Source organism: Neomonachus schauinslandi, chromosome X, assembly GCF_002201575.2.
Source record: "Neomonachus schauinslandi chromosome X, ASM220157v2, whole genome shotgun sequence".
Classification (NCBI taxonomy): Eukaryota; Metazoa; Chordata; class Mammalia; order Carnivora; family Phocidae; genus Neomonachus; species Neomonachus schauinslandi.
In genome coordinates, this window is record NC_058419.1 from 12,717,629 (window position 1) to 12,744,605 (window position 26,977).

Sequence of the window (26,977 nt, forward strand, 5' to 3'; positions counted from 1 at the left end):
TCTCGGGAAGAGAGTATTAGAAAAATCATAGATTTGGGTTTGGGACACCTGACTGGCTCCATCAGTAGAGTGTGCAACCTTTAATCTCGAGGTCGTGAGTTCGAGCCCCATATTGAGTATAGAGATTACTTAAAAATAAAATCCTAAAAAAAAAAAAAAAAAAAAGATTTGGGCTTGAATTAGGTCATTTGGGGAAATTTTTTTTTTTTTAAGATTTTATTTATTTATTTGACAGAGATAGACAAAGTGAGAGAGGGAACACAAGCAGGGGGAGTGGGAGAGGGAGAAGCAGGCTTCCTGTTGAGCAGGGAGCCTGATGCGGGGCTTATCCCAGGACACTGGGATCATGACCTGAGCCGAAGGCAGACGCTTAACAACTGAGCCACCCAGGCTCCCCTATTTGGGGAAAAGTTTAAGATGAGCGGGGCTTGCTCTAGATTGCGTGCTGTCAGTAAGTGGGGGTAATTTTATGACTAAGCATTTCAGTGCATCTTACCAGGAGGCTTGAAGACTAGGAGGCTACCACTGTCGTTGGTGAAGAAACAAGTCACCCATATTTGCCAGAACAGGGATATTGGTTAATGTTGTGATTTGGACAATGTTCATATTCTGTGTTCAACGTGATTATGGGTTGATGTTCTTGTCTCGATCTGTCATGGTGACAGAATAGCCTTGTTTGATGTTGTTATTCGATGAAATTGTTCGTGTTCGACAGGAGAACACCATTGCCTAGCTTGTGAGTGCCAGGACAGTTTCTAGATGTTAGGGGCTGCCTTGTTTCTCTCAGTCTATGCCTGTTGATAAAATAGATAAAAATCCCTGCCCATGTAGAGCTTGAATTCTAGTGTGAAGAGAGACAGTAAAAATAATAAATGTATAACAAGATAAAAGGTGATTAGTACTATAGGAAAATAAAAAACAAGATAACAGGGGAAATATGTCCGTGAGAAAGGGAGTAGCAACTTAAATCAAGGTTGGTCTCTCTGAGAAAGTGACATTTGAGCTGATATTTGTGAGTGAGGGAGTAATCCATGAGGCTCTCTAAAGGAAAAATGTTCCAGGCAGGGAACAGTGTTCCAGGCAGGGGCAACAGCAAGTTCAAAGGAAGTCCTAAATCAGGAGTGTGCCTGACATGTTGGAGGTACAGTGAGGAAGGCATTGCTGCTGGAGTGGAATGAGCAAGGAGCAGGAGAGATCTAAGAGAGAAGGCCAGACAGAAGAAGCCAGATCAAGTGGGACTGGATAGCCACTCCTTTGTAGGAACCTTTTTTTTTTTTTTTTTAACTTTCAGAGATAAAGGAATCCACTGCCGAGTTTGAACAAAATAATGACTTGATTTGGCTTACTTTCTGACAGAACTACTCGGGCCATTGTGTGGACTGGAGATCAAGGGGAGAAGTAGGGAGCCATTTAGGAAGCTTGCAGGGTGGTAACTGTGGAGATGCTGAGAAGTGATCTGGTTCTGAATATATTTGAAGGTAGAGCCAGTAAACACTCCTGAATTGACTGGATGTGGGTATGAAAAAGAAAAGAGTCAAGGATGAATCCAAGATTTTGGTTCTGCTTGATCACCAAGATTTAGTTGCCCTTTCCTGAGATGGGGAACACTTCAAGAGGAGCCAGTTTGAGCTAAGGAGTTCAGTTCTGGATGTAGGTTTGAAATACATTTCCAAGAGGTAACAAGTGGGTAACTAGATACGTAGGGACAGGTCTGGGCCAGAGATAAATACTTGGGAATGTTCAGTGAATGGATGGTGTTAAAACACAGAACTGGTGAGATCACCTAGAGAGTGAGTATGAAGTTCCAAACACTTGAGTGCTGGAACACTCCAGCAGAGGGCTCAGGCAGAATAGGAGACTAAAGAAATGGCTAGTGAGATAGGAGAATCACTAATTTCAAAATATTTCTTGAGCACCCAGATGGTGCCAGGCACCAAGATAGGGACTCTGGTTGCAACATTGTAGGGGCTCTTCACTGAGATAGAGAACATAGGAGAAAGCAAATTTAAGGGGAAAGTTAATGAGTTTGGTTTTAGACATTTTGAGTTGCAGATGCCTATGGGACAGCCAACAGAAAGGTGGAGATTTGGGTCTGGAGCCTAAGGAAGTCATGCCTGTGTACCTATTTTTAGCTTTGTTTTTGCAAATACTTTTATTTAATCCTTAGTAAATGGCCACATTCAATATCATAAATACAGCCTAGAGAAAGTTATAGTGATACTTAAAACTATGTAAAATATTAACAACAACAAAACCACGATGACACAGTCTCCCTGAGGGCTTCCAGGCTTATATTTAATTGGTCTTTGTTCACTGAGAAATCTTTTCAAAATCTGTTAGTAAATATTTGTTAGAAATAGACCTTATAGCATGTATACATTCTGAATAAGATCCTGTGGAAAGGGAGGATATATTAATATGATATATCACAATATGTTCATTTCTTTTCTACAGTTATCAGTGAGAGTGGCCTTATTTATAAACTTCTTTTGCTATCACGACAAATGTGAAACTGTCTGGATTCAGCTTGTGGTTTTTCCAAACACATACGTTTTTTCTTCTGTTGTTTGTCATTTCAGCCACTGTATGATGCCGCTTACCTTACAATGTACAATATCTGCTTCACATCCTTACCCATCCTGGCCTACAGCCTGCTGGAGCAGCACATCAACATTGACACTCTGACCTCAGATCCCCGATTGTATATGTAAGTAGAGCACGTTGTTAAAAACCACTACAGACTTTCAAAATCGTGGATTTCTTTTCATCCACAGGTAGGAAGGACACAATTGCCCACCTGATTTGATTGCATGGTTCTGTTCTGAATTTTTAGCTACTTAAACTCTACCATTCAATAGGAAAATGGTGTATGTCCTAGATGTAGGTCCTGTCCATGAATGTATGTGAACCATCTAGTTCAAAATCACTAACTGCTAAAACTTGAACCTACATTGTCATAGAGTTCTGGAGTCTCACACGAAGACACATTAACTACCCAAAAAAGGGGGGGGGGCACACACGAAGATTTAGAGAGTATTGATTCCTACCTATAATGGGTTGAACTGATATAATGTTAGATTTTATTTTATTTTTTTAAGATTTTATGTATTTTAGAGAGTGTGTGCGCACAAGTGGGTGAGGTCAGGGCCAGAAGGGGAGGGAGAGGGAGAGAATCTGAAGTGGACTCAGTGAGCGTGGAGCCCAACGTGGGGCTCGATCTTACGACCCCAAGATCATGACCTGAGCCAAAACCAGAAGTTGATTGCTTAACCGACTGAGCCACTCAAGTGCTCCAAGACTTAAACTGCCCCAGAAGCGTAGCCTCCTCTACTTTGTTAGCGCCGTTCTAAAACCTGTATTGCTGGGGCACCTGGGTGGCTCAGTCATTAAGCATCTGCCTTCAGCTCAGGTTATGATCCCAGAGTCCTGGGATCGAGTTCCGCATCGGGCTCCCTGCTCAGCGGAAAGCCTGCTTCTCCCTTTCCCGCTCCCCCTGCTTCTGTTCCCTCTCTCGCTGTCTCTGTCAAATAAATAAATAAAATCTTTTTAAAAAAATAAATAAAACTGTATTGCTGAAGAAAATAACTCATCAAGCCATTATATCCATTTTGTGTCAGTTGTAAATGGATGCTTTTCTCTATGGATGGGGTACTTGGCCAGTTGCTTAACATACGATTTAATTAGGTTTTTATAAGTTAAGCCTGCACCTAAGGATGAAGATGTTAATTTATAGCAGATGATAATCATTGCTAAATAGTGGATAGCAAGTGCAGTAGAGCGACTCAGGTGGTTTATTTGTATGAAGTGAAGGTGCACAAATTTAAGGGATTTCTTTAACCAGTATGACTCATAAAAGTTACATTTAGTAATTGTTGGACTTAACTAGCTTTATGAAGTTTGTCATTATTTTAAAGATGGAAAAATTGAAAATTTCAAACATGCACAGTAGTAGCAAAAATACTGCTAATAGAGTGAACTGCCCTATCCTCACTACTCATAGCTTCAATAATTATCAGTTCAGGGTCTATCCTATTTCATGAGTAACTGTTTGCTCTATTGCAGACTTATTTTTTAATAAATACCAAACATTATATAGAATAGTTACTTCAGTAAGTATCTCTTAAAGATAAGGACTTTAAAAAAATAACAGTACCAAACACTATACAAAATAGTTATTTCAGTAAGTATCTCTTAAAAAGATAAGGACTTAAAAAAAATAACAGTACCCTGGGGCGCCTGGGTGGCTCAGATGGTTAAGCGTCTGCCTTCGGCTCAGGTCATGATCCCAGGATCCTGGGATCGAGTCCCACATCGGGCTCCCTGCTCCTTGGGAGCCTGCTTCTCCCTCTGCCTCTCTCTCTCTCTCTCTCTCTCTCTCTCTCTCTGTCTCTCATGAATAAATAAATAAAATCTTAAAAAAAAAAATTAAAAAAAAATAACAGTACCCTGTCATACCTAAAACTTTAACGTTAAAGTCCATAATATTATCATACATCCAGTCAAGGTTCAAATTTCTCCAGTTGACACATTTTTTTTTTTTAGATTTTTTATTTATTCATTTGGGAGAGAGAGCACTCAAGCATGAATGGTGGGGAGGGGCAGAGGGAGAGGGAGCAGCAGACTCCCTGCTGAGTAGGGAGCCCAATCCCAGGACCCTGGGATCATGACCTCAGCTGAAGGCAGATGCTTAACCATCTGAGCCATGCAGGTGCCCCCAGGTTGACTCATTTCTTTTTATAGCATGCTTGTTTGAATCAGAACATAAGGTCCATATGTTGTAGTTAGTTAATATGCTTCTTGAGTCTGTTTTGATCTGTAGGTTAACCTGGCAATTTATTTGTTGACAAAACTGGGTCATTTATCTTGCAGCGTTTACCGCAATCTGGAGTTTGCTGATTGCATTCTTCTGGTATTAGCATGTTCTTCTTTTCCTTGCATTTGTGGCAAGGGGATAGTTATATCTAGAGGGGAATCATAGAAGCCCTGGGAGAAATCTGACAGAGCATCAGCTCCCATGCTCTCTTTTTTAAATGAGGAACCACGGCCCAGAAATGACTCATCTGAGGACACATGGTGTAACTAGAGGCCAAATCAAGATCGGAATTTAGTCCCCCTGATGACTAGCCTCATGCGCTTCCCAGCTGCGTGGCGGTTTTCAAACACTGACCAGCAGTGTTTGTCTCCAGACAAAACTAAAGTGAAGTTCCCTAGTGCGGCTGCTCCGGCTAACGTGGGATTCGGGCGGCAGTGGGCGGAATCCCTCCCATTCAGTCCCAGCAAGAGCTCCAGCCAGCAGACCGCACTCCAGTCCCCGCTCACTCCTGTCTAACTGTGTGACTTTGTCATGTGCCTCGGTTTCACCTTCGGTAAAATGTGGGTAACAGTAGCAGCCAATCCCAGTGTTCTTGTGAGGATTCAGTGAGTGACTACATGTTAAACAATTTAAAACAGTCCCTGGCACATAGTTTTCAATTAGATGGGAGCTATTAATCTTATTCTAACACCCTCCTCCACATAACTTCACAGCTGTGCTGAGCGTTTTCATACATCAAGAATGTTGAAAACCTGCAGAAAGCTGTTGAGTACCAATTATTTTAAGGGTGTCCATGAAGTTTGAGGTAGGGAACTACAGGTGGAGGTGATTTTCCAGAGGGTATACTTGCTACACGGATCTCAGCCCTAGTCACCCTCTGTGGCCCTCTCTGCAGCCGTACCACTTAATATTGTGGCTGGCATCGTGTGGCATACTACAAATTTCACCTGCAGGGACGTAGTGACTCAGGCACTTGTCAAATATTTTGTGACACGAAACAATCTATTCGGATATTTTCATGCTTTTAAGAGAAATTTAAATAGTAAACTGTTGTTCTAGAGAGGGAAGAGGCATAGTTTGTTTCTTCTACAGCTTTAAAAGGTGAAAGAAAGGTTCCGGTACACCTGCCGCTTCCCATCAGAGGGAGGTGCTCAGGCCTGTGCGGCGGGGCGACTGCCCCCCAAATCTTCATTTTCTCTCATGTTCTCAGTCATGGCAGCTGTCATACTCTGAGTTTCCAACAGCTTTGTCATCCGTTTGAGGGCAGCTAGAAAGCTTCGAATGTCACCCAACATACCATGATGCCCTGCCCTACTTCCCACGGTGTGTAAGGTAGCTCCCAGAGACAGTCTAGAAACACAGGATTCACTCTTGCCTCAGCCCAAATTCAGTGACTCGCAAAAGCCTCATGGACTGGTGGTTGCTGGGCACTCATTGATCTTTAGGAAGGGGGTGCCTAGGGGGCTCAGTCGTTGGGCATCTGCCTTCAGCTCGGGTCATGATCCCAGGGTCCTGGGAGTCTGCTTCTCTCTCTCCCACTCCCCCTGCTTGTGTTCCTTCTCTCGCTCTGTCAAATAAATGAATAAAATCTTAAAAAAAAAAAAAGAATCTTTAGGAAGGTGCTTTCCTTGTGGCTCCCAGTTGCCTTGACAATGTGACTTATGTGTGGGGGGAGCTTGTTTCTGAGAAGCAGCCACCTCTTTCCTTCTGCAGTTTTTCTAGGGCAAACACTGACACATTGCCATCATGCATCCCCCGAATTTCAAATTCCTTCATGCACCTGGAAATCCTATTAGGTAAAAGTTACGTAATTGCCATGTTTTCAGAAAACCCCACAGTACTCAATACTAAGTGAACAAGGATCACTTGCATTTACATTATAAAGGTGTTTATTCGATAAAGCCAAGAGATGTTCTATATGGTATTGGCAACAGTGTGAGTGATGAGCTACCTTCTGATAAATGTTAAGGGCAACTTGAGGGGGGCCTGGGTGGTTCAGTCGGTTAAGCAATCAACTCTTGATTTTGGCTCAGGTCATGATCTCAGGGTCGTGAGATCAAGCCCCACGTCAGGCTCCTCAACTGAGCATGGAACCTGCTTAAGATTCTGTCTCTCCCTCTCTCTGCCCCACGCTCTCTCTCTTAAAAAAGCAATTTGAAATAGAAGCCAAAAGAATTCCTTACACAAACCCATCTTCTTTCTGCACCTCTGCTCCATTAGAATTAGTAGCCATATTTAACACTCTGACTTGTGCCTAGAAGATTGTGTTATTTTAACAGATTTTAAAGTTTCGATCCACCTAGTATTTATGAAAACATGACTCTACAGCTTGAAACATTTGACTTAATTGAAAAAATATAAAGGGTACCCTGAGACCTAAAAAAGGTTACATTCCCGAGAAGAAATCTTGATTAAAAGAAATATCTTAGCAATTGTAGTTGGAAAAGCCATGGTAGCTTGGTTGAGAGCATATGCATATGACTTGAAGTCAGGTCAATCTATGGCGGTATATCAATGCGTCCCCTTACTAACTGAATGAACTCAGGCGCGCTCCTGCACTAGTGTTTCTAAATTTACCGCACATTAGAGTCACCTGGGGAGCTTCAGAAATATCCTTATGCCCAGGTTACGCCTCATGCCAGTTAAATCAGAATGAGGGTGGGAGTCAGGCATCAGTGTTTTTAAAGATCCCCAAGTGATTCCAGTGTGCACCATAGTTTGGGAACCATTATGATACATCTTTCGGAGTCTCATTATTTGTAAATGGGACTGACAAATACCTATCTCGTGTGGTTTTTTCATGGATAAAAATGGACAATATATATAAAACTCTTAACCCAGTTTACTGACATAAAAGAAGTACTCAATAAATGGGAGCTAATTATTTTTGATGTTGTTATTGTTGTCTGTGGCCAGGATTTTAAACTTAGTGCTTTTGACTATTTATACTCAGTGCCTCAGTCCAGAGGCAATTGCACGGAGATGAACCTGCAGATCAGTAGGGCCCTCCAGTCCCTCAGGGATGCCTCTCTTCATTATAACAGGGTCACACCTGTGTGCACTTTTGGCATTTCACCGGATCTTTAAATAGACAGCCTACAGAGATTCACAGAGATTCATTAACCTGTGGTTTCTTTGTCCATTTCTCAATAGGAAAATTTCTGGCAATGCCATGCTACAGTTGGGACCCTTCTTATATTGGACGTTTCTAGCTGCATTTGAAGGGACAATGTTCTTCTTTGGTACTTACTTTCTTTTTCAGACTTCATCCCTAGAAGAAAATGCAAAGGTAAAAAAATACTTCATTACATCTTGGTATAGTAAGCATGGCTTATTCTTTTTCTATAGGTACTGGATTTATCATACACATAATCTAGCTGTAATCATTTTGTAAACTTTTTCTTGAGGTACAATATTTAGTTCTTAAAACTTTTTTAGAACAGAAGTATTGAAGTAAGAAACCACTTCCCGTGTGCGTGGCTAACTAGAGAGCTTCTGTGCAAACCTTCTGGAAGCTTAACTTGGCTGTAATTTTTAATAGATGTACAGAGTTCTTAGGACCTCAGAATTTAGACCTCCTATACTTTTCCTTTTTTTTTTTTTTTTTAAGTAAACTCTACCCTCCAACATGGGGCTTGAACTCAGGACCCCAAGATCAAGAGTCACATGGTCTACTGACTGAGCCAGTCAGGCGCCCCCAGACTTTTCCTGTTTTAAAAGTCTGGCCCCACTCACTTCCTATTGATAGTGGCCTTTTGTGCTTGGAGTTGAAGGGCATAGCTACCCTGTCTTTGCAGCGTTAGCCCGATAGTTAAAGGGACGGATTCCCTTCTCTTCCTCTTTCCCTTCCACATGGGAGCATAGTGTTTTCCAGAAAGACTACACTCATCCTACCGGTGCCTTCCTAGCAAGCAACTACATAAGTCAGCACCTGCAGTGGGATGATTTTCCCCTGGCTGTGTTCTGGGAGAGCACAGCTGATAGGCCAAGGTCTTGCCACAGCCACACGATGAGACTCGAGCCCACCGCTTCACCTCTGCTTTCACTATGTTCATTCTTTGCTATTTCTGGGGTTCTTGTTTAATGGTTACTCATTCTGTATCCTTATAACGTGAAGCAAAGCAAAGGTTCAAAAATAATTTACTGAGTACAGTAACTGTCCAGAACCTACACAGTCAACATCTGTTACAGAAGTAATAGGCCCAATGAATATGAAAGATACTCTGAAATTAGGTACTACAGTCCAAAACCTTTCTAATTTAGACTAACACAAGTCAGTTTAATATGAATCCCTTAGAAATATTAATCCCTGGGGGCGCCTGGTTGACTCAGTCAATAGAGCATGTGACTCTTGATCTCGGGGTCGTGAGTTTGAGCCCCACTTTGGGCATTGAGCATAAAGGTTACTTTAAAAAAAGTATTAATCACTGAGTAACTGTGGAGGAAATAGATGTAGTACTTAAGGAGATGTACGTAGCACTGGTCAAGGAAAGTACCCTGCTAAATCTCTGCAGGCCAGTCATTTCAGCCTTCCAAGTCAGCTTTGGACGTCAGTTAAGAGGGGATTAGATTCTGTGATCTCTCAGGTCCCTTTAGCATTATGGCTGATTCTGTGACTTTCACATTTGATTTTATTTGGCGCATAAATGATAAAGAGCTGATGATTTCTTAAAAAGAGCTTGCTGCAAAGCAGGTGGGTACTCTCCTGCGCTCCCATTGACCTGGCTCATTTGCTCAGCAAACTCTTTGGGTGGCGCCTAGGGAGCTCCAGCCCAGCCTGTGTCTTATCCATTACCCATTTTGGGTTTGTGAAAACCAAATTAGACTTGACCATAGATGTCACCATCCTTCTAAATGTTTGCTAAAATTACAGTAAGTGTAAGAACTGCTATCAGTGATTAAACAGCACCATGTATGATTTGATCAAATCCTTTTTTTTTTGCTTCTGTTAATCTTAGTTTTTTTTATTATTTTTTTAAAACGTTTTACATTTCATTTTCTGTTTTAATGTTATGCATTCAGATCTTGACAGCATTTGGTAAGCATATGTGCCATTCATTGCCATAGTTATTGACTTGTACATGCTCCCTGCTTTTCTTTAATGTGCACATGCTGACAGCTCTAATATTTACCGCCAAGAAATTAGACTCTATTTTTAAAATAAGAGTCCATTTGTCTACAAATTAGTTCTCATTTGAGAGCTTTAGTTCTTTATTACAGAGAAAGCCCATATCAAACTCTGTAGAGCCGTGAATCATTCAAATGACTTGTTTTGATGAACATTACTGTTAGTGGAATAGGGTTTTTTTTCCTGCCTTTATTATACCAGTGTGTTCCCTGTTCGGTACTACATGGAGTAATGGAAGTAAACCCTACCAACTGCAAGTGTGTTGTAGCTGTCCAAGAAAATTTAGGGTCACAGTAAAATCCAACATTTTGGCCTGATCTTTTGATCAGATACTTCCCTAAACATTTTATAGCCATATTTTTAGCAGTTACACCCAAGATTAAATTTGCCTTTTTATTTTCGTAAGCAGGCTTGTGTATTCATGGTGCGTGTAATTGTTAAATGTTTTGCAGGTATATGGAAACTGGACTTTTGGAACCATTGTTTTTACAGTCTTAGTATTCACTGTAACTCTGAAGGTTAGATTTTTATTTATTCAAATATATTTAACACCACTTTTGTAATTCTTTCCAGTCTCACACTATTCTCTCTTTTTTGTCTTCTCTTTACTTGTATTACAGGTTGTTATTCAAGTCTGAATACTTACTAAAATATGTATGATATTAGATATTTAGACATTTGTATGCTATTTGTGATCCATTTTTTTTCCAGAATATTGTCTATCTTATTTAATTTGTTTCATTTAAAAAAAAATTCATATACCATAGTTGAAAATCTGTTTCTTCTTTCAAGACAGTATAAGTAGTATATAAATAGGCTGTGCGTGCGTGTGTGTGTGTTTCTATGTTAAATACTTGAGTAGTTTTTAAGATTATGTTTACAAACACCAGGCCTCAAAGGAATGGGAGTACTTAAGACAGTTGAATAGGTATCCATGAGCAAGATATGTGTGCAAAAGAGCTCAGTAGTGATGAAATTTCATATAATGTATTTATCACTGAAATTTATCCATATTAGTGATGAAATGCATAACAGTATACAGCAGGTAACATACAAGAATCATTGGCATTAACATGCAGCCATGTAATATACTCTGAAGCCTTGCTGAATTCTACCCTTGAGACTTATGAATTGGGACTCTCTTATACTTGAAAGCATAATCAAATTCTTTTGATGATCATTCCAGTAATAAGCACCTCACCTGGGAGCCAAGAATGAATAAATGCATTCCAGTATGCCCAGTGGTCAAAACTAGAATCCCAGAAGTATGATTGACAAAGAACCTCTAGTCATTTCCCCTCTAAGTTTTTATTCCTGATTCATTTCTCATACCAAATAGAACTAACATATGTTTGCATTTTTCATCTACTATTTCAGTGATATTGTAGGACTGCAAAAGAAGATGTTAAACAATTCATCTCCATTTAGCCACTTACTAGCTGCTATTTTTGGGCAAGTGACTTCGTTTCTCAGTACCCTCATTTCTTCTTTTTCTACAAAATGGAGATAAAAGTAGTACCTTCCTCTCTTAGGATTTTTGGTGGGAAGTCAATTAGTGAATACACATAAAGCATTTAGAGTGGTGTCTGGCACATAGAATGTGATCAGAACAATAGATGCTAGTTGTTGCTATTTATTATTACCTTTCACAGGATCATGATTTGACACGGAAGCCTCTCCACCTTTGTTTCCCCTGGTCTTGCATATGGCCCCAGGGCTCCCAAGTGACCTTCCTAGTTAAAGTTGGCCTTACTGTAGCATCTTTCATGTGTCCCTCAAAAGACATTCATTCTCTCATCTTCGGATGGATATTATCATGACCTTCTCCCTAGCAGCCCAGAGGTGGGAATTCAAGCCTGGTCTGCATTAATGATGTTCTCAACATCCTGCTTATGAACAAGAAACTTAGAACAGGGAGTCGAGGACCAGGGTGTCACAGCAAGTAAGAAAAAAAAAAAAACGGAGACACCACCTCCTCTTCAAGAATCAAATGCCCTGGATGTCAGTCCATGTGGCCCAGAAATTTTAAACAAGCAGAACAGACCATACTTCTTTATTTTTAGATTGCATTTGAAAATCCCAGGTGCCACAATCTAAAGAAACAATCAGCCCTGGCAGAAACAGGGAGGGATTAAAATCTAAGGCAACTGAAAATGTTATTAATTTAATGGATTAGATAACGGTTTTGTAATTGAAAGGCACACTACATAGTCAGGCCCATGATTCATTGCTACATGGTGCCAGGTGTATAGAGCTAGTTGCCTTTGCATTTAATAACCCCCATCTGTTGTGTTTGAGCTATCAAGACTCCTTTGTGTAGTTTGTGTAGTTTGTCTATTCTTCCTAACTAACCTTTCCCCCTCCTACTGCTTTTCAGTATACCTGCCTCCACCAGCTAGGCCTTCTGCTTTTATCATCAGCTTCCCAGCCACCACCACCTGAGGACCTGGGGCTCCAGTCTGAGGATATTACAGTTACCTCAATGCCTGCCCTTCCTTCAGTAGTGAGGAATCTGCAGCCCCATACCTACCTGCTACTTGCTTGATCACACCTCCAAGCCTGTCCTCTTGGGTCTGGAGACCTTGGAACAGAACTTAGCTCGTTCTTACCCTAGCTCTTTGAAAAGTCTGGATTCTGTTCTTCTTTTAGTTTCCCTCTCTTCTAGTTGCCTGGCCCAAGCGAGATCCTCCCATAGGTATCATAATGTATGCAAGTTCTCAGATAGCATAGTGTACTTAACTGCCTGGTGTAGTATGTACCCATCATGAAATCTCCTGTGTTGTATCTTTTCAGCTCGCCTTGGATACTCATTTCTGGACATGGATAAATCACTTTGTGATTTGGGGTTCTTTAGCCTTTTATGTATTTTTCTCATTCTTCTGGGGAGGAATTATTTGGTAAGCAGCTGTATATGTGTGAATAATATGTAAAAATAACAAAGTAGATATATGTATATGTACATTGTCTCTGCAAAGATTAATTATACTTTTTAAAAGTGTTGATTGTATAAGATGGCAGGTCTTCTGTATTAAAGGGCTGGAAGTTAATTTCAGGTAAGATTTCAAATGCAAGTATATCAACTTACACAAGTTATTCAAAAGTAAGTAGCCCCTGTCCAAATCTTTCCACTTGAAGGTATGTAAACATCTGTCTGTGAAGTGAAACTGCAAGTTCTAGCATGCCCTTCGATGTGATTTCCACTGGAAATAGTCATCCTCTGAAGTTTCTACAGGATACAGTAGCCAGTAGATACCCTATTATCCATTTGGATTCTGTTCTGTCTTTATGGTATATTACTGTCAATCTTGCCACTATACTTGTGCTCAAGGTAAAGAATATATACCACTTAATATTCAGAGGGTTGTATCTTAAAATCACATCTCATTGTTTTGGGTGGGATAAAGGCGGACTCTACAATGTGGCCTTAAAGTTCATTGAGTTCATCTTGGTTCAATAGATGTTTATTTGGAATCTGTTGAGTGTGAGGCACTCTGGGAAACCAAGATGAATAGACTGTACCCCTCCCTCCAGGAGATTAGGATCTAGTGAGAGGGACACATAAGCTGTGATTGGGAGAGTTAAAAGGAATGAAAATAATAAGTTAGATTGTCATCTCCTTTTCTTATGCCCAGAGTCCTGTATTTTGTTTTTAAATATCATAGGTGTTTTCATTTATCAGTGGCTTCTCTTGACAAGGATGCCAGCAGCAGAGAGCATAGCTAGGGGAAGCCATAGGCTGCGATTCTAGGAGTACATTTTCTCACTGGACAAAACATTCCATGGTATCACGGAGATGTGAGGCCATGTTTATTGTCCCTTGAGCTTTAATTAGAAAAAATTCTTACTGTTTTGAAAAGCTTTTAAAATAAAAGCCTTAAGAAATAAAAATATGAAATACCTAATCACTTAAGCAGTTCCAAAAAGTGTAATCACGCATATATTGGGCACCTATAGAGGTAATTACTGAAGTGGTGAAGCTGACAGAAGTCTCTCTTTTCTTTAATAATATACAAATTAATCAAAGTTGATTAACCACATGTAATATACAACCGTAACTCTGCCCAGAGCACCATAGTTCTGTCTATAAATCTGTGTAATCAACATCCGATGAACTAATGCAAAATTTCCGCAGGAATAAAATGTTTCTAGCAAACTAATTTCTCTTACCACAGACTATTCCTTATTAATTAAAATAAATCCTTTAAATGATTAAGACCTTGTCACACCTGTTTCTAGTCATTAGCAATGCTTGCTAAAAATGAAATATATCTATTTTTATTTTGTTGCCTGTAGTGCTATCCTTAAGTAGAGCTGAGTTGAGCTACTACATGAATATAAAATTATAAAGCAACTAGCAAAATATGACCAGAAACTGTGTGAGATTTCAGCTGGATGCTGGTTTCAGCTATTATCTCTGGACACATTCAACCCTGAGGCATTGTGACACACCCCTCTGGGGTTTGGCCCTGAGAATGATGATTTCTAAGCTCCAAACCCAATCCAAGAATAGTATCTTTTGTTTTTTACTCTTCCCCTCTAAAGCACCATAGGTGTCAAGATAAAGAAAAATTTAGAGCTGCAGGGCAGGGGAAACGGAAAAAAAAGAAAAGAAAAATCTAGAGCTGTTAATCACAGAGTATTGTGGATACTGTGTGGGATATCCTATGACTAGTTGTTCGCTGTCTATTGGACCCTTATGGTCAGTTAACTGCCTAGAAAATAAGTCAGGGTGCCCTTCAGAATTAGAGTGAGGGTAGAGTTCTGCAGAATTCCTTTTTGGATGGTAGGGACCCTGGAAAACCTTTTTAGCCCAGACTTCATTAAATTCTCCATCTCGCTGTCCCCATACACCTAGAGCCAAAAGCTTGATTTTATTAATGTTACATAAGAGTGCACAAACATCGATTTTTTTTTTTAACGAGAAACCAGTTTATCTTCAGTGAGCCCAGTGCATAATATAATAAATGAGACAACGAATTATCTGCCTAGAGCTCCTAATCCAAAGAGAGTCTGTTGTGCATCCCAACCCTGATCAGCCACCTTGCACTTCCTCCCCCTCTGCTTCCAGCAACATTTAGCCTAGTGAGGCTCTCTCTGGCTCAGCTCGGGGAACTGGCTGTGCTTTTCTATGGCCACCAAACAGTTCAGTGGATGACTTAGAATGAAATCCAACATCAGAACGAGGGGTCCTAGATTTCTGGACTCCAAGACTTAATGTCCTCTTAGCAGTATTCTTCTGCCAACCTACTTGGCACACACTGGATACTCAGTATATATTTGTGGATAAGAATGGTAGAGAGAGAAGTTCAACAGCCCTTTCTATCTTTACGTAGAGTTTTCGGGGGGAGCCTATAAAAATGTCTTTTTTTTTTTTTTAAAGATTTTATTTATTTATTCATGACAGAGAGAGAGAGAGAGAGAGGCATAGGGAGAAGCAGGCTCCCAAGGAGCAGGGAGCCCGATGCGGGACTCGATCCCGGGACCCTGGGATCATGACCTGAGCCGAAGGCAGACGCTTAACCATCTGAGCCACCCAGGCGCCCGCCTATAAAAATGTCTTAAATTTCTGAATGTAGAGCACAGTCCATTCTCATATTAACAAAACAGCTGAGGAAATAAAATGCTTGTTAGCATAAAAATTAACCGTTGCTCTTGAATATCTTTGAAGCTCCAGTATTTTCTAACGCAAATAAATATTCTCCAGTTGGCAGTTTTAAAATTGATTGCTTGGTTGTTTTCAAGTCAGATGCATTTTCCTGTCATTCTTCCCCTTTAATTATCATTCCTTTTTCCCCTAAACATTAAGTAAATGAAATCTGTTCAGTACTTTTGGGATATTCTTAAAGAAAATTATTTCTATTAATGTGTATAATTAGAAGAGTCCCTTTAAATACAAAAGATAGTTTCAATTACACATCTGCTTCATATGACAGGAACTGATTTCTTTTCCATTCTGTGTTTTCTTTCCACTCTAGGCCTTTTCTCAAACAACAGAGAATGTATTTCGTATTTGCTCAAATGCTGTCTTCTGTATCTACATGGTTGGCCATAGTTCTTCTAATATTTATCAGCCTTTTCCCGGAGATTCTCCTGATAGTATTAAAGAATGTAAGAAGAAGAAGTGCCAGGGTAAGAACTAAGTTTATATTATAAGTTTATTTTTGGAAGGGGCGTCAGTATCTGCCATGAACTAAAAACCTTGCTTAGAGATTTGCATTAGTTACAGCATGTTAAACCCCTCCTTACAGGTTCATCACTTAATTTCCTCTTCTGCATAAAAAGTATAGTAAAAACTTCGTTATCCAATGCAGGTGGTAAGTAGTTTCCTTAATAGTGTTCTATGTGACCTTTAGCAATCCATATGGAGTATCTCATATGCTCCATATGGAATTTTAAATGGAAAAAATGGGGTGTTTTGTTTTTTTTTTAGCCTAGAATTTTCACACCAGGAATTTCCACACCAACATTCCAGCTTTAACCTTAGAAATTTCCCTGTGGGTTGTTTGCAGATTTTTTTTTTCAGTTAATAATCCCAATTTGCTTCTTTCAAACCTTTCCCCTTCCTTTAATTATAGTGCTGCTTAATCTCTGTGTCGCTTCTAGCCCTGTCTGTCCAGAAGTATATTTGAACCAAAGAGAAATCCCTGGATGTGATTTCTGCATCCTTACCCTCCTGAACACACTTGCGAAAATTAAAATTGTTTTATGAGTGTGTTTTTATTTTTGCTGTTTAAATTGTTGATTCCTTGTGGGACTGAGACATTACTACCGTCTGCTAGCCTAATTGTCTGATATCTTTTAAACATTTCTAAAAAGCCTTTAAAGTGAAAGGGGTAGATTAGCTTGGAAAAGAAGACTTCTGGCAAATTTTGACCAACAGGTTAATTAAATATGTCATATTCCTGCCAACACTTAACTCATTTTGCCAAACAGAACCCTGTTTTTATCCTCTTGACACCAACTCGATCATATGGCCCCTCCAAGGCAATATTTTCAGGAAACAGTCTAAGGTGTATCTCCTGGACCCACTCGATCAAACTTGCCAACCAGTTTAGCCACAAAACTGGTTTCTCTGATGTTGGTTTGGGCCTATTGATTTGAGAGAATCCAGTGGTTGGCATCATGTAGATGTGGGGAACTAAAATGATTATAATGAGGACATCTTTAGTGACTGGCTGTGTTAAAGAGGACCTTCATGATCAATAAGTCAGTATCAGCCCCAGTGAAAGTCAATAGATTACCCTTGGCATAAGCCACATTGATTTGGGTATACCAAACCGATTCCTGTACAGTTAGGTGGTCAGACCTGGCCTTACCTCGCTGTTTCTGCACTGCACCCACTAATATGAGCCTAGCTAGTTCCAGTAGACCCCTGACTAACTCCCTCCAGCCTGCTGTTTAGTCTTAGGATGGGAAAGTGGCATTTACTTGTCTGCGTAGACCTTAATACCAGTTGAACAGGGTTAAAACAGGTATGATACAACAGGTTTTTCCCAGAATGGCTCAAGTGGCCATTTATATCAAGCCAAATAAAAATTGTCCCTAGAAAAAGTGGTCTGGTGCCTTGTCACCCTAGACAGTTTGGGAAAGATCTCTGAGGTGCTCTTCTATCCCCCTTATTTGGGAGTACACTTTTGGGATGCTCCTAAATGTTTTTCTTATTTGGGTTAATGGAGCTCATGCTAAGAAATGGCTCACTCCCGGCTTCATGCTCTAAAGATGATACAAAAATCTCCGAAATCAAAACCTTCAAACATACCATCTTTATCCTCTTTCCGAGGCCCTTTCTTTTAAAAACAAAATTAGACACTGGCTGGCAGTGACTTTTACATAAATTAAATGGAGGGATGCTACAAAGCAGTCACGGATAAAGACGTAAAACATTTTCTTTCCATGCAAACAGGAGATTCCAAACTTCTGTTGAAAGCATGAGGTTCAGCATGAAATTTGTTTGCTATGGGTTATGTCCGTGATAGGAGGAATTCTAGTGTCTGTGCTATAGCTTGGCATGCTGGTGTGCTAGAACAATCAGGAAAATTCCCATAATCACCTTCATTCATTCGATCATTCATTCATTTATTCCTACCCTCATTGAACCAGAACATGTGTTGAACCGCCTACTGATGAACATCTCTCTTTACATCCAATGTCTGAAAGGCTACATGGTTTTTCAGACTGTAGGATTTTTCAGAGTTGCAGATGAGACAAAAAGTTGTGGGCACTCAGCAGCACTGCCCCCCCCCTTTTTTTCCCTTGTGAGAAAATGCAAGAGCAAAGTAGTGCATATGAATGCATAAAGGCCAACGGAAACCTGGCAGCCAAGGCTATTCTGATGTCACATCTGTTTATATAAGGCCCTGTTTAGCCATATCAAAGAAGCAGAAGCCACTTTGAAGATGAAGGAGAAAGAGTATCTTCATCACCAGCAGTTTGACATCCCGGGTGACTTCCTACTTGGTTTAATATCCCTTGCTAAGGCATTGGCCTCACTTTTAAAGAGAGGCAAAAAATTCTTTTACACTGGGTTAGCCTCATACCTGACAGGCTCCCCACTGGGGTAAAGTGTGTGTCTCTACCTAGAGGTAGAAGATCCCCCTGACTCCCACCGGTTAGCATCTTGGATCCTTTGTGCACATAGCCAGAAAGACCTGTGGCAACTAGGCTGCCCGTGCTGTCCTCCTATGGGTCTTGGCAGTTGCTTTCAGAAGGGAACTCAGCAGTGGGTAGTGAAAATGTCTCTGGCGTTTGGAAAAGGGTGCTAAGCCTTTTACGTTTAACAATTACAGAAGCAGCCTTCTGTCAGATTCCGTTCAATTCAGCACACGTTGCCTGAGGGTCCACTATAAGGTAGCTACTGTGCTAGGTTTCAGTAACTCAGGGAGGAGTCAGATGTGGCCCCAGCTCACAGGGAGCTCTCAAGTTACAAAGGGGATTTATGCGGAGCTGTTCTGTAAGCAGGTATAAAGCAGGATAGGAGAGTCGATGATATGGCGTGTTGTAACACAGCTGGGCTGTTTCAAGTCACTACCTCCTGAAGCCTCCAGTATAAAGGCTGGGATGGCAGCCTCCACCCCAGCTGAGTTCTGTCATGATGTCAGCATTGTAAAGATCTGCTTTCTTCAAAAATAGTTTCCCTCGGTCATTTAACTCAGAGGATAGCTTAAGCTACCTATTCCTCAGCTACCTTTTCAGCAAGTGTGGTTAATTTTTGAGTTAAATCCAGTCATTAAGGATCATAAGGCTTTTCTTTAGCTTATAAATTGACAAAGCTACATCACCGTGCTCCTGACAGGCTATGGTGAAACCGCCACTGAGCACCGAACAGTGGAACAGCAAGATAACACTTGAAAGGAAATTTAAAGTTTAGGATATCTGGTATTTCAAAAAGTTGTAGTCTCCTCCTAGCACAATTGTTGGGCTCTCTCATAATCAGTGAAGTAACACCTAAACTTTCTGGCCAAGTAGTAAATACCACTTCCCATTTCCAATGGAGGACTTCTCCTCCAAACTTTATGGAAGTTTTCCCATGTAAACTACCACTATCAGAAGGGAGGCTTGACTTTGCCTACTAGACCCTGGAATACTATAATCTAATGGGAATAGACCTAGCCACATGGCCATGCCTAGCATGGGATGTCTGCACAAACAAGAAGAAATACTCCATTCTGGAGGGAGCTCTTTCAGAGTAGAGGACAGGAAAAGGAAGAATGTCAGGTGTCTGAGCAAAATTCCCAGAGAAAGCACTTTGAAAATTTTGGATAATATAACTTACCTTTTAATAACAATGGTGCCAAGGATGATTGCTGTTGCAATTCTGACAGTGTCCCATACAACCATGGGTTCTAAGGATAATGGCCCTGTTAACTGGATTAGACAAAAAGTTGGATCCTAACTTGTGGCTGTTGAGATGGACCTTTATGCATTGGCCTCTTTGACATACTGCTCATTGAGCCTGAGCTGGTGTCAAAGTTCTCTAGATGACTGCAAAGGAATGTGGAAATTTCATCCTCTTTTAGCTCATTATCTCACTTCTTTCTCTCCCCTTCTCCCCCCCCACAACTTGCTGGCTATATGAGTTTTTGATTGCTTCAGATACTCTTTCCATGCTCTCCACTGCCTTCTGTACTTTCATATTCCCTTTCTTTTTCCTTTATAAAGTAACCTAATCTATTAACCTCTAAAATTTCTGCTTCATAGAAGTACTTTTATCTCTGACGGTTGGATGTAAGGTTTTGAGTGCACCAAAATGTGCTTATAGTTGCAGTCTTAAATAATTAGGCTTGTATATTAAACATGGGGGTGGGGGACTTGGTATCGTGTTAATCTTGTTGCGAGATCTTTGCCCACAAAATAGAAGGCAGAACAATTTAAATTTTTTTTCTCAGAAACTATATATTGGTAATTTGCATGTTGCCAACATGTCACCAACTTTATTTAAGGTAAAATATGAACAGGAAAAAAATACAGTTATGTTAAAACATATATGAATAAGTCAAAGTATTTGCCTTTAAAAGTTTTATTGTTAATTAGACTCTGCTAGATACATACGATACTTTAGCTGGTTTCTTTTTTTAACACCTATTTTTGTTAGTCACTAAGTGGATAATATGGGTAATCTTAATTAGCAGAATTGTTAAACTCGTCCCTGTAGTTGACCGCTCATCTTCTGTTTTGCTTGGGCAATGCCAAAACCAAGTCTGTGACTTAGCTTATAACTTCAGGCATGGAATAAGAAAGAAAAACAATAACCTGTTGGGTTTTCTGATTAAACTCTAAGTTATCAATTTTTACTTTTTCTAGGCATTTTAAAGGAGAAATTCATAGCTCTTTAGCCTACCCTTTTAAAGAGGTCTCTGTAAGAAAAGGGGGAAACCAAAGAAATTATGTTAGAATAAAAGAAGTTAAGCATGGGTCCAGCGGTAAATGGAACTGAAGTGTGGTTTCACCAGATGTCTTCCCGTTATGTTAGTTTTGTTAGGCTTTTAACCTGTAAGGGCCCAAGAGCAGTCAGTCCCTTCATATTGTATCTGCTCAATTGGATAGGACATAGAGTTCCTTCAAAATTAGATTGCCGATGGACCCTGAACATAGCCCTTTGACCAATGGATTCTGAACAATGTAGGTTAGTGAATTAATGATTAGAAATAAGCCTTAATGAGAAGCATATTTTAAAATTATTTTATTCTAAATAGTCAATCTTCCCATTTACAAAATAATTTTAAACTGTTAAACAGAGAAATAGTAGTTTGCACATATAATAGAGACTATTCCTAACTCTAACTCGACTGTTACTTCAGAGAGTAATGCCTTCAAAACTAATGTCATTTCGACTTCAAATTCTCAAGGTTTCTTTTTAAATGTCTTACATTTCAAAGAATATTTTCTTTTTTTTTTTTTTTTTTTTTGGTTTCTGCATTTCTCTTTCTTCTGCAATTTTCCACCCTTTGTGCAATTGTGATCAAGGTAACGAAACGCCTCCCTTCCTCAGGAACATCTACTATCTTCATGCTTTCTCAAACTTCCAGCAATCACAGTTTCTCTTGGAGTGAATAAGGTGATTTCCTTTCTTAATGTACCAACTTGCTTGCATTCTCATTTGCTTGACACCATTTTCTGACTCTTTATGAAAAATTACTTCTCATTACTCATTTTTATATCTTCTATTGATACTTAAAGAGTATTTTGTCATTTTCCTTTAATCATTTGTTCACCTTCTCAAATTGTCACACTGGAGAGGAAGTGCTTTTCAAATGTTTGGACTGTGAATCTCTAGTCCCATTGATTCCTGGTCTGCGGTAGAAGCCACGGCTAGTCTGTTCACCAAGACAGGAATGTTTTGCACAAATTCTCTTTGTTCGATACACTCACGCACCAGCACAACTCTCAGAGGTGTTCACCAAAAGGATGGTAAGGTTTACTAATCAAACCATATTGACTCATCTACCACATAACCAACCTACTGGTGTCATTTCAAAAACCCCAGTTTGCCATATACTACTAATATCTGCATACTTCTACCATGAAAACAATTCAGTTCGAGTTGGAGACTTTCTTAGGTCTTTCAATGTATTCATTTAAATGTTATGCATTTGCTGTAGTGTAATCATTTGTACTTTTGGCCAAAAGAGTAGTCTATAGGAAATGATTTTTTTCTTCTACGTTTTTATCACCAGGTAGGTTAACCAGTCTTCAAATGCTTTAAGTATCTTTACCTCACTATTACAGAGAAATCTGAGCTGTAAAAGGGCATCTGACTCATTATCCGCCAGACCTTCAGTCAGACCTCTTCTTTTACGAACATTCTCAGATGAATCTAATATATTGTAACAGGTACCTAGTGTTAAACAAGCGGGCTGGCTTTTAAAGAAACAGATTAACAGCATTATAAAGAAAAAAATGAAAATACCACTCTCTAAATTTTCTCTGCTGTTGGTGTGGTGAACTTTATACAGTTCTTTACAAAAAAATATAAAGATGCATTACTTGGAATATGGGAAAATCTATATTTGAAATTTGTTAAGCCCCCAAACAAAATGTTAGGCATTTTGCAGAACTTGAAGGGCAATAAAAATACAATAAAAATACATTGAATTTGTAAGGGGCAAGTTGTCATGGCAGTATTCATTAATACTGATTAGGAAATTCCATTTGGATTTTAAAAGATCATTTAGAAAATTGAAAATAAATATTCCAAAATTGCATCTGTATAATATCAAGTCGATTAAGCATTGCATGTTCTTTTGGGAAGTGTGTGGAAATAATCCAGTGTGTTTGTACCTCCATGTGCCATGTCTGTGTGTTTGCAGGTATACACTTAATGTACTCGTAAATGTCTGATCCCCAAAATTAATGAACCAATCTAATCACTTTTTTTAATGTCAAGTTTTATTCAAGCTAAATGTTTCAACTTTCAGAGATAAAGGTAAAATCTTTCCTAGCTATTCAGGGGGATGCTAGCCTAATTATGTAGAATGCTTCAGAACTGTTTTTTCCAAAAATGAGTGAATTCATTTTATAACCTATTGTTTCAATTACCCCCAAAAAATAGTCGGGAAGAATTGATAAGCCATGGGGAGGAGTCCTTGAACTCAGAATGACTCCTCTGTGTGTATTTTGTTTCCCACTGCTGGGGCCTCTGTCATCCCAGACCTTGAGAGGCCCTTGTTCCACCCGTAGGAATTCAGAGTAATTCGTGAATGAAGTTTACAAGCTTACCAGCTTGGAAAAAACTCAGTACAGCTTAGGGCAGGGCCGTCTTTCATGCACACATAAAAATTAGTGATCATCAGGAATGAAATTGCAGTTCAGTTCTCTTTAGAGCTAACAAGTGTGCATCTTCCTCATAGGCCCATGTTTTTGTCAGCTGTCAACCCCCCCGCCCCCGAGCAAAGAATAAAAATTAAGCTAATGGCATGAATACTTTGGTTCTTCTATCTCCTACGCCTTATCACAGTCTGCATCCACGGTATTCTTTGGGAAGCAGACTCATTTTGCCCCAGTCAGCATCTTTTTCCCCATATTGAGTGACTCACCTGCTTATATCTTCCCTCAGCAATGATCTGCTTCCTGGTAGCCTTCAAAGTCTTTGACCCTTTTGTCCCGGATGGCCTTGTCCTAAGCTGTATGGTGCATTTTAGCTATACTGTTGCCAGCTAATTCTGTATCCCCCTGGATTGCTTTCTTTAGCTTGGTCTGTGGTTTGGGAGACTAGGCTGGGTAGCAGACACTGCTTCTGCTTTTGGCCTCTCCAGGGCCTAAAATCCTACAGTGACAAAGGATGAGGAACATAGAATTGAGGAAGTTTCATTTTTTAAACAATTGTTTTAACGTGGTTCTTTCTTCCACGAATATCTTTTCGTGTAGCCTTATTTTTCCTCCGAGGAAAATATTTGGCAAGGAGTTCAGCCACCGAGTTTGTCCCTTGATGAGAGAACTGTGTGACTCCTTTTATAAGTTCTCAGTGTGAACAGCAACCTTATTTTGGTTAGGCTTAGTCACCATGACCCTGCTACCTGAAGGACTCTTAGGAAAATAGGGAACATGAAAGAAGTGGAACGTATTCTAGAGGACTTCTAGTCCAGTCATGGCAAGGAAGGTGCACCAAAATGGGAAGAAAATAGCAAACCCCTTAAGGCCCTCCACTACTCCTGTTTTAAAAGGTTGGATTTTAGAGTGTAGAATGAAAGGCTCCCTCCCGACACCAAAGAGTTCCACTTCTCAACATACCTGATTTATACTCTGTGATCAGGTGGCCTATCACGCCCTATCCCTGTAATAGCATTTGATAATGTTCAGAGGACAGAGAAGAATCTACAGATTTCGGGACGTTTTGGTGGTCGCTTTTCTAAAAAGATGATAAGACAAACAGAAGCATCCGTTGACTCATAGATATGTGATCTACCAAAAAGAAAATGAACTTCAGCGTTATATGGGGAAGAAACATGTTGCTTTCAGTAAAGGAAAAATACTTTTACAACAGCCTTTCAAAACTGAGTATGTCTTTAGACTTCCTCTGTCAAAATTTACACATCCTCAAAAAAAACCAGTAATCAATTCATTCATTCAACGTGTCCTGAGTACCTGCTATGTGCCAGACACTAGGCTAGGTGCTGGAGATAGGAGAATAAAATGTCCCTGTTTTCAAGGAGCTCATGGACTAGAGTCCTTATGGGAACAGTGACAGGAGAGCCCTGGAGCATTCCAAAAGCAAAAAGCAAGTCTGAATCTATTCAGCTAACAAATGAAGAAAGGATTAAAAACTGGTTATTGTGTCACTTTTTTTTCCCCTGCATGTGAATAAAACTTGGCACTTTGAAAATCATTCCTTTACTCTCATTACAAAATTTACTACTTGATTTATTTTTGAAAATGCTAAACAGATGGCTTCACATTATTGTTAAAATAAACCTTTTAACTCTGTATATTTTAAATTTTTCAGAATCCGAATCTTGAACTGCCTATGTTATTGTCCTACAAGCATATTGACAATGGTTACAGCTAAAAAAGAAAGCAGGAAGAAACAACTACAAAAAGTTTTCATCTCAGGATACTCAATATGCAACAAATTAAACCACTCTCTTATGTCTAGGGTTCAGAATCAATGTCCATTAAAATACCAAATGACTCTCTCAAGCATTTGCAGTTATTGTTAAGTAGCCGTTATGGCCAAAGCTCTAAGTTATGAATCATGTGAAAGTTGAAAGCACCAATAATTAGAATTTCTGGCTTTAGATAGAATAATATAACTACCCAATGGGTGCTCCTTTAACCCATGAACTCTGTGAATGGATCTAAATATAATAGTATAAAGTAGAAGTCATACAATGGGAATGAATAGACTTTGCTAATCTTACTTTTTTTGCCTGGCAGAAGAAATAGGCTGTTTGGATCACATTTCTTGTTCCTGCTGAATGATCATCTTAAATTATTTTTTTTTCAAATATATGAAAGGAATACTTGAACATACAAGAAGACTAAATGGTTAATCCTTTCTGTTCACCCACATGCTAATTTTGTCTTCATAGAATATCCTTGCCCAAAAAATACCTTGAACCCTTATGTGGAAAGAATGTTCATCCTGGATATTTTTTGAGAATCAAAAAAATGGCTCATTTTATTTTTGTTCTTCTGAATTAAATCCCACTTGATGGGTGTGTGGCTACTGGATTTGAAAATAAAAACATTTCCAATCACTTAGTAAGTAGCCTGTCAAGAGAGTGAAGATAAAACAGATTTTTTCCAATATTAGTTTTACTGGGATCTGAGGTGAGATAGGCAAAACCATAGTTACATAAAAAATAAAGCCATCTGAACATCAATCTTCTATAATTTTTTGTGGAGAGGGAAAAAATAGCTTAAAACTGTTAATGGTTATTTTTTGAAAGAGGCTGTCTTTGTGCATACATGCAGCACTTTTTTTTTTAACTTGCCAATTTGGGAAAGAGGGATCCATCCCAAGACGGTGGTGATTCAGCCTGCAGAGCTGTGACTCTGAACATGAATGTTTTCTCTCTTAGCAAACATGGCTGGGTGATGGTCTAACTTTAAACCATGAGATTCACCTTGGTAAAGTCCTCAACTTACTGGACTAGAAGAAGGCTTTAGCCTCCTAATGAGTTCACTTAAAACATAAACATAAATGTGAAATGTTTTTATTAAATGTTAAACACACTTTTTTTGGATATAAATGGCTACATTTGACTACTAGATTGAAATGGGCTCTTAAAAAGTGTTTTCAGGGGCGCATGGCTGGCTCAGTCAGTGAAGCATGCGTCTCTTGGATCTTGGGGTCATGAGTTCGAGCCCCACAGTGGGCATAGAGATTACTTTTTTAAAAAAAAAAAAAAAGTGTTTTCATACCGGTTTCCATTTTTGGTTGTCTTTCTGGCATGCCTGTACTATTATTAGTGTTTATATCATACCTTGATTTAGAAAAGTATTGAATTCAATCTGTACCAGTGTATTTATATGGTCCACATGGCACATTTGATTCTTCCATATATATTTTGTGTTAATGTTCAGGTGTAATTTTTCTTAAATTCTAGGAAGGACATAATTTCAGATATCAGAAACCTATCCATCATTATGCCCCTTTTTCATTATTTCATTTGTTCTCATCTATCAGTATTATTTTTGAGTATTTTGTTAGATGTCATTCACAGCTTACCCAAGTGTGCTGTGTTCTGGTCGCCTGTATTTGAGGTAATCTACTGAAAACAAAGTCTGTGTATTCTTTGCCTATTCCAAAGAGCTAAAAAAAAAAAAAAATCAGACCCAGGAAAGCTTTTGATGTTTTTTGTTGTTCTTGTTCGTGGTATAGTCGTTCCTGTGTTGTTATTGTTGTTTCACATAAGTACTATAGGGACTGTGAATACAAATGAGAGATCCACAATATAGAGAGAGGCTCGTTGAGCGCAAACCATTGGAGATTGCCATAATCAGAACATCCAGGGCAGTGGAAATGTAACTGGTGGCATGTAAAATTCCTCGCAGCCAGGAAGAAAGGTGACTAAGGGGGATTTAAAGTCCTGTCTCAG

The 26,977-nt window shown here is 39.4% G+C and overlaps 1 protein-coding gene across 1 annotated transcript in view; it reads left to right on the top strand.

The window, feature by feature from the left end:
* The window catches only part of ATP11C (ATPase phospholipid transporting 11C), a 103,910-nt gene extending 78,856 nt beyond the window's left edge, over nt 1-25,054 (top strand). The window contains exons 24-29 of the mRNA XM_021684582.1: nt 2,580-2,707; nt 7,967-8,102; nt 10,394-10,459; nt 12,735-12,838; nt 15,917-16,070; nt 24,880-25,054. Coding sequence (XP_021540257.1) covers nt 2,580-2,707; nt 7,967-8,102; nt 10,394-10,459; nt 12,735-12,838; nt 15,917-16,070; nt 24,880-24,942 — 651 coding nt within the window. The 3' untranslated portion in view covers nt 24,943-25,054. The remainder of the gene's footprint in view (nt 1-2,579; nt 2,708-7,966; nt 8,103-10,393; nt 10,460-12,734; nt 12,839-15,916; nt 16,071-24,879) is intronic.
* The last annotated feature ends 1,923 nt before the right edge of the window (nt 25,055-26,977 follow it).